The sequence below is a fragment of the Lytechinus variegatus genome, chromosome 17 (assembly GCF_018143015.1).
Source record: "Lytechinus variegatus isolate NC3 chromosome 17, Lvar_3.0, whole genome shotgun sequence".
NCBI lineage: Eukaryota > Metazoa > Echinodermata > Echinoidea > Temnopleuroida > Toxopneustidae > Lytechinus > Lytechinus variegatus.
This window is the reverse complement of record NC_054756.1, coordinates 26,718,984-26,735,221: the sequence shown is the minus strand read 5'-3', so window position 1 is coordinate 26,735,221 and position 16,238 is coordinate 26,718,984. Positions and strand designations below refer to the sequence as shown.

Below are 16,238 nucleotides of genomic sequence, written 5' to 3'. Positions count from 1 at the left end.
CCGAGGGCCATTATCTCGGTCAAGACAAAGCCGAGAAATAATAACAGCACGATGATAAGGCGGCCAAGATAAAGCCGAAGAATAAGAAGTCTAACACTTATATCCCGGCCAAGACAACGCCGGCTAATGACACTACACAATCAGACACCCAGCCCCTTAGGCGGGAGGTAGACAAGGGTACGGATAAATCGGAAGAGGCTGTTTACACTCCTTCCGATCGGGGTAACTCCTCATCAAAGAGTATAGGGCGGGCAAGAAGAAGCCTCGCGATGACCACTCGTGTTCTAATGACAATCAGGCTCGAGTTAACGACCCACTACAACCCCTATATTTTATAAGAAGCTTCGACTGGCCCGGGATTGTGACCGGTCAGTCCATTCATTGCCAGACCCCGCCGAGTCGGGTCATCATCAGTTATCTATAGTACAGTCCACCAGGTTGGTGTATCATCGTACTTGTAGAATTGTGCAGGAGTTCATACAGTGCTGTGGAATTAAGATCTATTCTACGTACATGCGGTCTAAAATAATAATAATTAAGAGAAATTATTAACAATTGTAGTAGTTGGATCTTGGAAGCCTTGCAGGCGATCCTCCCCCATCGGGTGCTGCAATCGACCCATCCCGACCCCTAGCCGCCCGAGACAATGAGTTAATGAAAACTCGACTCATTCTAGACCATAATTCAATGCTCTAGACGTAGAGAGAGAGGCCTAGATCGCCTCATACAGATCGCGGAGTTGGGGCTAATGATAACTCGCCTCGTACTAGCCGTAGATAATAGGAGTTTTCCATCGTGGGAGAATCTGATTCGGAATTCGATTACCACCGACCCAATTCATTAGAAGAGATTGGGGGCGATTTCCCCCCATCAAATTCTTATACACTGTAAAAAAAAAAAAAAAAAAAAACGTGATTTTACAGAAAATAAACAGAAGATTATGCAGAAAGCAATAACAGAATCATTCTGTAAATTCATTAAACAGGAACTTTTCTGCAATTCAACAGAACAGACTCTGCTGCAGGAACTTCTTTTATTTTAAGGATAAATTTTCTAACAGTGTAGCAGCTCCTTGCATTCCCTGAAAGCTGCCCAGCAAATGGGATTCGATCGAAGAGATTCACCATTAGGGGTACGAGAGAGTTCTGGCTTACTCAAACGCGATACTCCGACTAGTGGGAACATGCCTTTTAAATACTGCCCTCATCTTCGGGCCGGAAACAGTATACCAGTATACGTAGCGAATGAGCGAGAGAGAAGTCAATCTTCCGCCTTAACTCGTCCGTCTGCGATCAAGATGGACGTTCCGTATATAGATCCTGCTTTCGGGACGTCCGCTCCCAGATAAGCAACACTCTCGGCTTATACCCATCAGTAAAGAAGTCTCGAACTTTATCGGTTTGCCGCTCAAGACTTTGAGGATTTTTTGTGCATCCCTTCGGCCCCGGACGTTGCTTTCCGTGTCGGGGATGCGGGAGCGAGGAAGACTAGATCGGGCCGTAACCCTCGCCGCGGCACTGGTTACCACTCAGCCGACTATCAGCTTACAGTTGCAGCGCTGGACGTGGCCGCCCGGAGCGGTATGGTTTTTGCGATGTACCAGGGGTATCTGATATCCGCTCGTAGTGAAGCTGAGCGGCTTGGACTGAGTCTCTACCAATGACAAGAACTTATTGCTAGAGTCACAAAATCGCTGATCTCCAGTATGAGCAAGCAGCAATCAACACTGCTATGCACAAGGGCAAGGAGGGCTAAAGACTAGATGCTCTCAAGATGATTGAGAAAGGGGCAGCTACTGAGCTGGACTTCTCATTCTCAATAAGCTTCCTTGCAAAGGTAAGGACTTGTTTATGGACACTTTCAAGAAGTATTGCACAAGTCTTTTTCAGCCAACACAGCTGACAAGACATTTTATTAGCTCTCCTCGAGTAGACCTAGTCCGCCAGGCCCTAGTCCAGGACCAGGCCCAGACCAGAGACCTCCATACGCTAGCTCTAGCTCCATACCCTAGACCTATAATGAACTTAAAGGGTCATCCCCCTCTTCCCTCGCTCTGGTAGCGACGCCAGGAATGAAAGGGGCCGCTGGGAAAGTCATAGGAATCCTCATTGTGGGGGACAGGGCCGCCAGGCGTTCTTTCAATGCACCAAATTCAGGGCCCCCACTCATAACCGGGACTTATGACAATCTAACACTAACCCTTCCCCACAAGCAGTAGGGAGAAGACTATTTCTTTGCCTTTACTTTTCATTATTTGAAATCTGTTCCAAGTCCACAGCAATATGTAATATTGAGGTGTTCATGTGCCAAAAAAAATAAAAAATAAAAACTACCCTTTCATATCAGAAGAACATAGAAAGGAGGAAATAGTGGTGATGGATGAGGTTGTCAAAATCATACCAGGCAAATCATACAGGCATAATGGTAAAACTTGCCAAACTTGGGTTACTTACAAAGTTGCGTTCACTTGTATAGAATGTAGACCTAGTAATATTCTTGATAATTTTGTGGCATCTGAGGTATAAATCTACACTATTTTTGGCTTATAAAGCAATGACAGAAGTAACTTGTAGATGTGGTTTATGGAGTGGTCTTTGGATGCTCAGACAGTCTTGAGATCTCAAACCAAGGCCTGAGGGTGGTGAACCCTTAAGAATTGCTACTATTGTCCATCAGTTTCTACCACACTTGCCACAATGATATCAGCTTCTCCTTGGTAATATTTATGACATAAATCTACTGTGTGTTCCAATGATAAAGATTCTCATACAATCCCAGAGTTCCCAATCAGGGATTGTGATTAAGATATTTTAATGTTCGTAATAGAAATCTGAGTTTAGAAATATTCCATAATTCTTTTTACCCAATTTATTGTGAGCCCGGCAGCCACTGTGCAGCTCCAGACCGATGAGGCTCTATACTCTAAATGTTGAAAGCCGAACAGGGTGGTAGCAAATACCCCCCTCCCCCCACACCTGTTTGTGAGAAGTACATTCTACCAACTGATCCAACTAACTGGTTCTGAATGTGTACAAGGGGTGGTCAATTTTTTGCCTACATCAAATTGAAGGCCAATATGGTATCTCATATATTTTGCCTGCAACTTTCATCAGGAATTGGTTAATGATAAAAAATCAGTTCTTGTTTAGCACATATCACATTATGTCCTAAGACCTTGATATTATTACCCTGGGGTTTCGAGGAATAAAGTCCTGCCAGGTACCCATTCATCTCTCTTGGATTGAGTGCTGCGCAATGTGGATAAAAAAAAAAAAAAAAAAAAAAACATTGTACGATATTCATTAATATGCAAATGTCATTGGTTTGATCATGAAGCCCTCGTATGATATCAAATAGTCCCTATGGACCTTGCAGCAATCCAACAACTATCAAAAGGGTTGAGCAAGTGCTGTGTAAAGAGGTCTCCATCCAAAATAACTATTTGAAAAGGATAGAAAAGACAATTCTAGATTTGTTAGGGATTCCACCAGAAAGGTTATATCTTATGATATGACAGGTTTGTTCTCAAACCAGGGCCCTGTCTTACAAAGAGTTACGATTGATCCAATCAATCGTCCAATTCATCGTAACTATATTGAAATCCATCAGTGTCGTAAAATTTTTTCTACAGGAAATTTGCATAATGTCATTTGTAAACAAGAGAAGCTCATTGAAATTTTAAGAAAACAATGAATGCATGAATATACATCATAATTAGAACACTCATGATTCTAGACTCCAGAGATACTTCAGATGGTGTGGCAGTTTACAAATTGATCCAATTTCTGCCTCTTTAAGTCAGCAGATTTATTTCCTTTATTATTTGATGAAGGTTTATCAGTCTCTTTTATAAGGGGTTACTGGTCAACCATAGCAGTCATTCATTCAGGCTTCTATAATAGGGAAACTACCTCAATTCAGCTGTCCTTACCAGACTAACAAGATCCTTCTTCTTAACAGATTCCTCCCAGCCGAAGACTCTTCCCCAATTGGAACCTGCCAAGAGTCCTTCGGTGCCCTAGCCAAGTTCCCCTTTAAACCCATAATTGCTCCCTTCTTGATCTTTCCATTAAGACAGCCTTCTTGTTGACTATAGCTTCAAGTCTAAGACGTAGTTTGCTTCATACACCACGGTGAGACCGGGTCATATTCGTTGGGAGAAGGACAGAGTCCGCTTGATCCCTAGACCTGATTTCCTAGCTAAGAATTAGAAACCCCTAAATCCTGTGATGTTCTTCCAACCATTAGGGGGATATCATGGCTGAATGGATAACGCACTTGACTAGCGTCCTTGGAGTCCCAGGTTTAAGTCCTGGGGTGAACAATGTGATTTTACAGTCTCTCGTCAGTTTCCGAAGATAGGTTTTGGCCGTACGTGCCTTAAAGTGGTACATTGATTAAAGTACATTCGCACTTCCCACCAACTGTTCATTAGTTCAATAGAACCTCACAGCCCTGTTAATCCAATTACAATTTCTCGAAGGTTAGTGCAGGGGATCAGGTCAGATGGAGAAAATGCCATTTTATCAGGATCCTTTAGAGCCCACGATTCACGGGGCATAGCAGCATCTTGGGCACTTTTCAGGGTACCTCTTTGGAGGAGATCCTCCAGGCATCCTATTGGACCTATTCAATATCTTGTATCTTATTACTTATTTGATGTAATAGCCAAGACACAGGTTTTGCCTTGGCGGTTCTTGTCTTGTCCTAATTTTTCCTAGGCTATTTCCAGTTGATATATTTCATTAACGTGGTTGATGATTCTTATCCCTTTTTTACAAGAGTAGCTTCTCCAGTTGGGAGACTACTCCATTTTATAGTAAATCAGTTTCTTTATCATTGTTTTGCCTACTTGTCTGGAAAGGGTCTCGTTTCTGCCCCTCCTCCAGTTTTTCCGTGCTATTCTAGCAATTTGATGAGATGGTATAGGTAAGTATAGCGCAGTGTAGTAAATCAGAATGCTCAGTAGTGAGCATATTATTTACTAACAAGCTATACTTACCTATAGCTCCCCTCCCGTCCTCCCCAGCAGACCTCGCCCCTCCTTGGCAACGAAAGAGGAGGCTTATATGTGGCGAGGGGGTTTTATGGGTCTCGTCCCGTGACGGGTTTCCCAGGCTATCTGTTTGCAGTTAGCCTCTTTCGGGGAGTTTTTTACCGGTGGCTATTCGAGTCAGGGTAACGAATAGCAATTTGATGAGATGGTATAGGTAAGTATAGCTTGTTAGTAAATAATATGCTCACTACTGAGCATTCTGGTTAGGATTAGGAGTGAGAATAGTTGGCTGTAATCATTGCAATTGGGGTACGTACACAAGCAACGGTGTTCCTTCTGAGTAAAGAGAAAACATATCCATTGCTACAACACTTACATGTAACATGTACAGTATGTAGAAGATACAGATGGATCAAATAATTAGGAAAATCTACAGAGAATGCTTAATTGGGCTTTGATGTCGGATGGCCAATCCACTTTGAACTAGAATAAGAAATTCAAACTGTTCCAATACACAAAAAGCAACAATTTATGAATGTTAAATTGCCTGTCCTTTGTGAAATATGCATGTGACACAGGACACAATACTCATTAGATCTTAGGACATACACGTATACATGTACATTCTGCCATTTTCCTTCTTTCTGTACAGTCTCTCTTGAGTCGTCGTCTGGATGAAACTTTTACAGAGGTCAATGACCTCAAGACCTGGTTGTCGGAGACTGAGCAGAAGCTTGGTGTTCAGCAACCAATCAGTGAACAGATCAAACCGCTTGAGACCCAACTCCAGAGACATCTTGTAAGTTAACAAATATCAATGAAAATAAGGATTACTGTAATCTGCATGAGGAAATGTGATAAATCCCCCCTGTAGAGAAGGGCTTTCATATCAATAATGATAATAATAATGGGCATTTATATAGCGTCACCTGTCTAGAAACATTCTATTCCGAGGTGCACAAGAAAAGAAAGAAAGAAAGAGAGACTTCGGATGTGTGTCAAAGTGCCAATAACTAATACTGTTAAAACAGATAAGACTTCAATTTAGATTTGAAGGTCTCAAGTGATGATGTAATTCTTAACTTTAACGGAAAATTATTCCAGAGAGAAGGTGCTGAGGTATTCCAGTGACCCTGGTTCGATTCCAACTTAAAATGTATGTAAAGATTGTGTGAGTAGGCCAACTATTCCCTACTCTTGATGTTTGTTATTGCAGTGAATTACATTTTTTAAGTTTCTTGTTTGTATGAGGCATCTTCTCTCAGTCTTGTTAACATTGTTTGAATGCCTGTCAATTTTGAAAATGATGCATATTCTTCACTTTAATATTCTTTCTAGCCTCTGCGTGATGATGTCGTTCGACATGAACCCGAAGTCAGCCAGGCAGTCAACAATGTCACCCTCCTCCTGCGTGAGTTCGACGGCAAACTTGCACCAGAGGATGCCAAGGCCCTGGAGAAGGACCGGGACGACCTCAAGAAACGCTTCGATGCAGCCAACATGCAGTCCCTCAGCCGGCGAGAGAAGCTCACCGCCGCCCTCGACGACCTGGAGAGGTACGGGGAGGAGTTCAAGGAGTTTGACGATTGGCTCCAGGATGCGGAGAAGAAGCATGAGAAGCTGATGCGCCCTGATGCAAGGCGCAACGACCTGAAGGCCCTGAACCAGCAGATCGAGGAAGAGAAGGAACTTATGGAGGACATCAGTGATCACAAGGGAGACCTGAAGTTCATCAAGCGGGCTGGTCACAAGTACATTGACAACGAGAAGGTCTGTATCCCTGTCACATCTGTCCATTCTCATTTGGCACCTGTAAATTTACTGTATGTACTATATATTTTGTCTATATCTAGTGCTAGGATAATATTTGAGTTATCCAGAACAAACTTTGCTGAGAAATTCTTACTATATAATACACCATTAAACCAAGTCATCACTAGGAACATTTGTTTTTTTCACACACAGGCATACAAGCAGATGCTTTCCGAATACCGGATGTCCGCCCTTCCATCCCAGTTCAACCGCACGTTTGCAGAGACTCCCGACTCCAACGTCATCCGCGACGAGTTGGCCGACGCTTACGACCGATACACCAGACTGCGCAACCAGGCCAAGGAACACTACAAGTTCCTCAAGGACCTTGTTGGCAAGCAACAGAAGTGGGAGACTTCTTGTGATGCTGTCCTACCATGGATCAATGAGGCCCATGCTACGCTCTCGGATGTGATGAGGGAACCAATCGCCACGGAGCCAGAGAACATCCACGCTCAGATGGAGAAACTGAAGGTAAGCTTGAATATTTTACATGCATCTGCCCGGGCCTGCTGACACAAAATTTGCATCAAGTAACTAATTTAGAAATGCCTATTTTGAGTGGTTTGTTGGTCAGTTCTGGTGAGAATTTCATGAAGAGTTTTGTCAGTGAATTTGAATGACATATTTGCACTGTATACCAGGGTCCCGTCTTACAAAGAGTTGGAATTGATTCCATCAATCTCAATAATATGAAAATCCATTGTCATAATTTTCCTATCAAAATTTTGCACAAAGTTCTTTTGTAAACAAAGAAGAGCGCATCAAATTGTCAAGAAACAATGAATCCGTTTGCTATACATCATATCTAAAAAAACATTCTGAAAAAAACATGCATTTTAGATGTTGGCATAGCTGGCTTTCCATAATTGTGGTTGGTCCTATCAAGCATAACTCTTTGTAAGACGGGGCCTAGATGAGATGCAATGACACTTACACGCAACTATTGTGGTGCATATCTGCAGGACCTCCATGACCAGATCGTCCTGCACACCAAGGATGTAGAGAAACTCAAGGGACATGGAAAGGATTTGGCGGCTTCCCAAGATGCGATCAAGGATGATGTCATGCACACTGTCCGTAAGTTATCCATGGGATCAGCGAAATGATAACTTGTATCATGACCGTGCAATGTCTCCAAAGAGCTAGTGAATAGTAACCATCGTGTGTAGAGGTCTACAGTAAATACCATAAAACTTTAAACATCCAAGAACATAAATCTTGTAGGGGGATGCTATTCAGGTCCCTGGAATTAATGCTAGTCTACTCTCATCCATTTTTGGGTATCCGTTTGTTATTCTCAATAGCCTTTAAGAAATTGTAATATTGTACATCTAAAGTGTCCTGTATGTGTATTCTGCATTATGCTACATTATACAAAAATACTTTTTTTTATCTTTCAGTAATCTTTATTTCCATGTTTTTCAAAAAACAAAAAGAAATCATGATACAGCCTGTACATTCAGAAAACAAGGGAAAACCGCAGACAAACAGTCTTAGGTGCTACATGTTTATACATGTACATGTAGGTTCTAGGGATCACAAATATGTAAGTTTGATCAGTCCGGGGTGGGGGCAGTGGGGGGGGGGGAAGTTAGGGGTCCGTGGTGACCCCCCTTACATACTTGACTGATTTTGACTGAAGTTTGATCAATATCATGGGCATGCGCCGCAGAGTAATCCTTGCTAATGAACATCCGTCCATGACCCAACCCCTTTTCCATCACAGGTGATGTGTCGGAGAAATACAGCGAGATGGAGGGCAAGCTTGCCCAACGTAGCAACCAACTGCAGAGCATGCTCTCCCAGTCGCACAGCGTACAGGACAGCATCGACAACCTCCTCCGCTGGCTGGAGCAGGCGGAGAAGAACACCAGCAGGGTCGTCAATGCCCCCATCATCATCCGCAAGGAGGCTCTTCTAGAACTCCTGCAGGATCACAAGGTAGGATTATGTCCTTGGCCGGTATTCTGAATTCAGGTTTAAATTAAACTCAGGTTTAAAGTTGCGGTTTAAGTATGGGAAGCCAAAAGTATCAAAAATTTTATGAAGTTGTAAGTTTCTTATTTTTACCGTGCTCTTTCCTGATTCATGGATGGTGAAGACAATCATCTATTCATACTTCCTAGACGATTATGGATGATTTGAGAGCCGAATGAGCTGAAGTACATGTATTGTGTACATTGTGTGCGGGAATGACTGATTGAATCCGATGACCGGGGTAATAATATATCTGTAAAGCGCTTAGAAACGTCGTTCCGATGGATTAAGCGCTATATAAAAGCGGATTATTATTATTATTATTATTATTATGATATCTCCACTGTTAGTGATTTATGTAACAATTGGCTATCCATACTTAAACCACAACTTTAAACCTGCTATTAGAATACGGGCCCTTTGCTCCAACATGTAGTCTCCCAATTCTCCGCTGATATCAGAGAAATAAATGTGGAAAGCAAGGGCCCCCATATATCTTTTCAGGTCACATTTGCTCTTGACACATACTATTTGAACTGGACAGTGTAGGAAACACACGAGGGCGACGGGCAATTTCTCCCTCATAATGGCCCAAATCGCCCCTGAAATTACACCGCAATGTATGCAGTGGGGCGACCATTCTTTCTAGAGTCGCCCCAAGATCTGTCCCAAACAATATTCAAAGATTATTTAGAAAATCAACATTCTAACTGGAAGAATAATGATATTTGCTTTTTCTGCATTATTGCTTGTTGCCCCTATAAAGTAGCCCTTAAAATGAAAGAAATAGCCCTCAAAATTCTGCAATCCCCCAATGTGGAAAAAAAGATACATGTAGCCCCTAAAAATAGAAAGTATTTCCTACCCTGCGACTAGGTTATTGGTTAAGTTGCGATGGATTTCAGATGAGGAAATCAGGGACTTCCATTTATCTTTCCAGGCAATATTTGCTCCTCTAATATCCATGTGTACATGTACTTCCTGGGCCCAAATTTCTTTAACAAATGCTTTAAATATATTCTAAGTTTTGGGCTAGGTTTTAATCTGAATTTGGCTATATTTAGGGTACTGTAGGTTAAGTTGAAATCATTTGTTGGTGCTTTTTTATCTGTATGTTACAAACATTGAATCCATGTAGGAATAATGCTTCACACAAGAAACCACCTGACTTCAAGTCTAACATTGCCTGTCTGTTTTGGGGGTTTATAGCATTAGTTGCATCAAGATAATAACTTGGGAGCAGTCATTGCTGTCCAACACCCCTATTGATAAAACAGTTTGCATTATGAATGCTTTGCGACCTCTTCAAATTTGAAAAAAAAATTATTGGAAAAAGTATCTTACATTTGCAAGATACTAGAATTATGGTTTAATCAATTTTGAGATCAGCCAACCAGCTTCTTCAATCGTCTCCAGACGATGACACTTAAGGCTTAGATATGAGATCAGCTCATAAATATGTCTGGAATGCTTAATACTGTCTACCCTGGTCTTATATGGTTCTTTTAGTTCTTAAAAAAAAACCAAAGAAGACTAGTCTTTATCGCTGATATAACATTAATTTGGGATCCCTTTTATCTCATGGCTGAAATGTTTTCATGTATCACTCTTGGAATTTCTTTATATTTTGGCTCATTCTATTTTTGCAGCTTTGCTTTGATAATCATTTTGCCTCTGCCCGAGTCCTTACATTTCTTTTATTTCTTGCTTTATATGCATGTTTTATTTCTTATTCAATTGCAATTTTAATTACAGCTTGTGGAAGAAGCATATTTAGATTCCCTCCAAGAATATGTGGTATGGTATATCTTTAGAGTGCAGTGAAACTTGAGCCAAAAATGCTCTATGGAGAATTTTGATTATTTTGATATTTGATATTCTGAAATACTTTTTTAAAACAGAGTTTGCAGTTATTGCCTGATTTTGCCCACACAATATGTAGAGTCAACCTTTTATATATTTTGTGTAGAATGATTAATTCCTAAATTTGACGAAGTCTCACAAAGACTTGTAATTGATGTAAAATCAAACTCAAATTGAGATTGATTTAGGATTACTACCTCTTAACTACATGTATATGAACATAAAGTAAGATCAGTCACAATTTGAGTTTGTTTTGAATCTATTGCAACTCTTTGTGAGACATTGGCTCTTTTTTTGTTTGCAGTCTTAAAATAGAATCAAACACTCATGTTGTAATATTAATTTTATTGACCTTTCCTCGAAGTTCCTCTCTCATTTCAAAAGACAAAACATTGAGAACGTTTGACTACAAGCAGTTAGTTTCCAGTGATATCCTGCAACAATCACATGTCCCCTCCTACAGTAATACGCGACAGCACATTGCTAGTTATGCAATGGACACATACATGTACATGTAGATGTCGTAGTTTACATGTTATTTCTTTGCATATTTCTTGTGTTTGCAGTATTTTGTATGGTTTTGCCATATTTTCTATTTTCCTAGTGCATTCCTGTCTTTGTCATTTTCTTTGTTTTTGCTTTGGCTTTATGTCATATTTTTAATGATTTTTTGCTCTTATGATTCTTATAAACTTATACATGTACATGTGCAACAAACAGCTGGATTGAGCCATACCCTTACTGCACAGTGTTGCATTTATTTTTAGTTTACGAATGAAGAGTAAGTGGGCTGAATTAAAGCCTGTTGAGCATTACCCAATTTTATATTAAAAAATCAAACCAATTATGCCATTTGTATATCGTTCTAAATCATACCGAGTCCGACAATCCATTTTATATTTCATAGCGAACAGTTTGTAAGATATTATCATTTTGTTTTGAAATAAATTTATTTGATTCTTTGCTGTTTCATTTAAAAATAAAGTTTTGAGTTTCATACTCAGGAATGGTTAGCAACCCCCCTCAATTGGAAAAAAAAGAAAAAGAGCAATACATAAGGGTGTGACAAATTCAGGTTTCTGCTGTATATGTATGTTTAATCTAGGGGAGCATTTCACGAAGAGTTTTGCCCGTGATTTTCCTTTACTAAGTTGCTCTTAGGCAATCAGATGCAAGGATTTCCAGTAGCTTATAACCTCTGTCAATACAAATCACCGACAAAAATCTTTGTGAAACTCTCCCCAGCTCTTAGTACCACTCTTCAAGTCTACTCTTTCTTTCAATCCCTTCACCATTTTTTTTCAACTATTTAAAAAACAATTCTCACTTTCACCCAATGTCCCTGTTTATTGATGATTTGATAAAATACAAACGACAGAGTTGCCGCACTTGGGAAACAATGCAAAACACATCGTTTTATTGGGTGAGCTTGGTGATTTGGACTTTGTATTTAACCCTGTATTTATCCGAACTGTTAATCTTATTTTTTTCATTACCGATTCCCTAAATTCCTTGGGCTGCTATGCTGAATACTAATTCTTCTAAATGATTAGTACTAACTTTGTTTGATTTCCTGTTTTGAATATATCATCTTATTACAAATGTTTGTTTTTATTATGCAGGTTTAATTCATTTTATATTTAGTATCCATATAAACATTATCATTGATTATGATAATAATGCTGATTATAATTTTGTTCAGTTTAACCAAATATCATCTACACTGTATATACAGAATTTTGTAAAACAAAAACTAATAAACAAAGACTTTACAAAGATCAAGTATTATTTACCATTTTGCTATATGACATTACATCTATGTACCCATTTTATATATACAGCTGTAGGATACATGTAGCTGTTTGTTTTTAACTTTAAAAATTGTCAGGTAGTGCTTAAAGTAAACAAAAAATCTACCTTATTTTAATAGTTAATGATAACAACTTTAAAGACCTCAATTTGATATAAAATGATAGAATATACAACTATATATTCAATTGTTAAAAATGTTTAACCAATACCTTGTTACTTGAAGTTTATTCTAACGACAACCTTAACATGAAGACCGCATACAGCATTACAAATAGACCATTGTGATGATACAATGCAGGTTTAGTGTAGCATTTGTGTATTAATTGCATTAACTTTTGTATGGGATCCAGTAAAATGAGACCTCTGAGCAATATGTCAATTTGAATGAGGCTCACATGAACTCCTATTTATCCTCTAATCCACAATAGGCCTTTAACAAACATGTAGGTTGTGTACTCTTTATATAAGAGATATGAAATGATCAATATACTTGTATGACATTTAACCTTATCCATTATGTAAATGAAGTAATCACATACATGTATATACATGTATCTACATAATAATTGCATTATACATGTACATGTACATTAAAAGTCAAATACAAATTAAACATTGTTTTTAAAGGTAGGTACAGGTACATGTATGTACAATGTAGCTCTCATAAGATAAAGATAAATCTGATTTGATTTGTTCATCAAAGTGGCAATGATTCTTAATTTCATAATCACTTTTATGCTTAGAAAAATTAGATTTGGATATAACAAAAATTGAAAATGAATGTTAAAAGCAAAATTGTGAAAAATAGTAGCCAATGTGCATGTTTAAATTGTAGTTTTCATTTCATTGCCAATTTAGAGTGTATAATGACAAGGACACTATATGTATGCTTTAATGTGCCTCAGATATCTATTCTGCATTCTGCAAATACAAAATTCAAGTACATGTAGAACGCAGCATTTCCTGTGTACCGGGCTGGCAAATCAGTTGAATCTGAACAAGTTCAATGTACATGTAAATCATTATTTTCAAGGCAAAAAAAAAAAAAAAATGGATGGGGGTTCATAAAATTGACAAATTGTGCCCAGGCCATCAATACAAAGAACAGAAACTAATCTCTACTTTCTTCTTCTTACCATCTTTCATTTGCTAAACCCTATACCTTTCACACAGTATGTGCAATCTGACATCGATGCCCACAAGCAGATGATCGACGCCCTCAACGACCGGGCAGAGACCCTGATCGCCAGCAGCGACGCCCAGCTGGCCTCCCGAGTCCAGTCCACGCTGGACGACATCAACGGCCGCTACGGCAAGATCTCGTCCAGCATCCGCAACCACGGCGACTACCTGCAGAAGATGCTGGTGAAGATGAACCAGCTGCAGAGCGACGTGGATGCCTTTGAGGATTGGCTCCTGCCCATGATTGATAGGATGGAGTCCAAGGAGCTGCTCCGCATGGATCTCCTGGAGATGGGATCCAGGTTGATGGTAAGAAACTGAGGATAGATTGATTGAAAGAAGGAGAGAATGAAAGAAAGAATTGGGAGAGGATACAAGTCATTTATATTGATTGAAGGATGGCGAGAATGAAAGAAATAGATGGATGATGCTGAGAAGAATAATGGTGAGATTGTTCATGAAGTCATAAAGCCTTAGAAGATATTTTCTGAATTTTATTTTATGAACAGGTTAAAGAGCAGACAAAGAAAAGAGAGAGAAAAAAAGAGGGGGGGGGGAGGAGAAAGAAAAAAAGAGAGAAAGAAAGAGAGGAAGAAAGAAAGACAGAAAGAAAGAAATACATTTAGATTTGAGGGAGGAAGAGAAAGAAACAGAGAGATTACAAATTACAATATAGGAGAGGGGCTAGGTAATCACTGAGTATTTTAGGGAAGGGGAAGTATAGAAATGACCATTTTGTTTTCTTTAGAACTGTCAAATGAGAAAGAGTGACATGCTGTATACATTTAGGATTTAAGAACATTGTAAGATTTATCATGTTTTTGTTTATCCCAGGATTACCAGCGGGACATAGATGAGCATCGCTACACCTACCAGGACATCAAGCGTCTTGGGCAGGAGATCACAAGGGATCCAAAGACATCGGATACCTCACGCATCGCTGATACAGTAACCAACCTCACCAAGAACTGGGACATCCTGGAGGCTCTTCTAAAGAGAAGGTGAGTACATGGGCTCCAATTCAATTGATATACATGTACTCCAGAGGTGTTGCAGCACAGTGGACAAGTCTCTGAACTTAGAACTGGGGTTCAAAACCTACTATAGCACTTGTATCCTTTAGCAAGGCATTTATCTACCATTTGCCCCTCTTCACCCAGGTGTAGTAAATGGAGGCCCGGTTGGAATTCTTTGAATGCTCTAGCACCTGATCAGGGGAGCCTTGTCAAAGCGGGGGTGATAATCTGCAGCTCAGAGATATTAATATCAAGCAATATATGCATGGAAATGTTGCTCATTATCAATATGTCACTTTGTTTGGTTGGCACCGCCTGAGGTTGAGACCTACAAAGAATTTAAAACCATTTTGCCATTGTTTCTCCGAATCTGCAGGAACAACCAGCTGCAGCAGCGACAGGAGACGCAGGACAAGTTCAGCAGCCTGCTCAAGTCAGTCCAGGAATGGCTCGATCAGATGGAGGACGACACCGATCGCCTTCCTCTCGTGGCTCTGGTGCCTCACGTCATCCAGCAACAGATTGAACAGCACAAGGTGAGGTCTTTGACTCTTCTTGTGATCTTGATTTGAAGCTGCTAAAAACAATTTATATAAGCACTTATATGTGTATTACATGTACAAGTATCATCAATAAGCGAACCGTATGTTTCACTCAAGTTTGAGCACTGTGAAAGCTTTTCATTCTCTAGGAGAATGGGGATGTTTCACAGAGTGGAGAATGATTTCATGTCATGCTGAGTGCTGATGTGCACAAAAAAATGAATCATGCAGTCTTATTGACTAATACGCAGTAGTGGGCATCCCTTTTTGCATGATTTGACCAATCTGGTAATGCCGTTCATACATTTAAATGCGACTCAAGTTTTTTTTAAACGTGGCCCATGACATCTTTTTGAATTTGATCATAATTTTGTTCGAAAATTTCCTCAAGGTTAGAGTTTTAACTAAACCTCCTTCTGTTGTAAATAGTTGACAAGATTTACTTCAAATGGATAAATTTCTTCATAGGCATTTACATGTATTAACATGTACATGTATAATACTGTTATTAAATGAAATAAATCATCACTATTCACCCCGTCACAGCCTCTACAGAGCAAGTACGATGGATTCAACTTCAAGATCGATGAGGTCAACCACGTTGGGATGACCTTCGAGACTTTAACCTCTGATCCCGACCTTCCATCCAAGGGTTCGCCACTCAAACGTTCAAAGTAAGTCAAGAAAAAAGAACCTTAACTAGTTTTAAAAAATCAGGAGGATCATTTTGGTATCTTGTCGAGAGTCAGCTGCATCTTTGGCATGGGAATCCCGAAGGCGGCCTTTCATTACCAATTCCCACACTTCATAGTCAAAACAAAGGGGGATGCAGAAAAGACTCCTTGAAGAGATGCATAGTGCCGCCTTCAAAGTGGGATTCTTGCAAAAAGAACTGTCACAGACTATTTATAAGGTACCTACATGTATCGAGAGAAGCGTCTTAATAGAGAAAATAATATACATTAAGATGTAAATGTGTGTAAAATGGTGATAAGTGACCCCCCCCCTACTCCTCTACAGCAATACCTTTACATG

The 16,238-nt window shown here is 39.8% G+C and overlaps 1 protein-coding gene across 1 annotated transcript in view; it reads left to right on the top strand.

The window, feature by feature from the left end:
- The window catches only part of LOC121430519 (dystonin-like), a 37,712-nt gene that overhangs the window by 17,694 nt on the left and 3,780 nt on the right, over positions 1 to 16,238 (top strand). The window contains exons 23-32 of the mRNA XM_041627808.1: positions 5,649 to 5,795; positions 6,335 to 6,766; positions 6,962 to 7,282; positions 7,774 to 7,888; positions 8,538 to 8,752; positions 12,030 to 12,074; positions 13,637 to 13,954; positions 14,480 to 14,646; positions 15,038 to 15,197; positions 15,750 to 15,877. Coding sequence (XP_041483742.1) covers positions 5,649 to 5,795; positions 6,335 to 6,766; positions 6,962 to 7,282; positions 7,774 to 7,888; positions 8,538 to 8,752; positions 12,030 to 12,074; positions 13,637 to 13,954; positions 14,480 to 14,646; positions 15,038 to 15,197; positions 15,750 to 15,877 — 2,048 coding nt within the window. The remainder of the gene's footprint in view (positions 1 to 5,648; positions 5,796 to 6,334; positions 6,767 to 6,961; positions 7,283 to 7,773; positions 7,889 to 8,537; positions 8,753 to 12,029; positions 12,075 to 13,636; positions 13,955 to 14,479; positions 14,647 to 15,037; positions 15,198 to 15,749; positions 15,878 to 16,238) is intronic.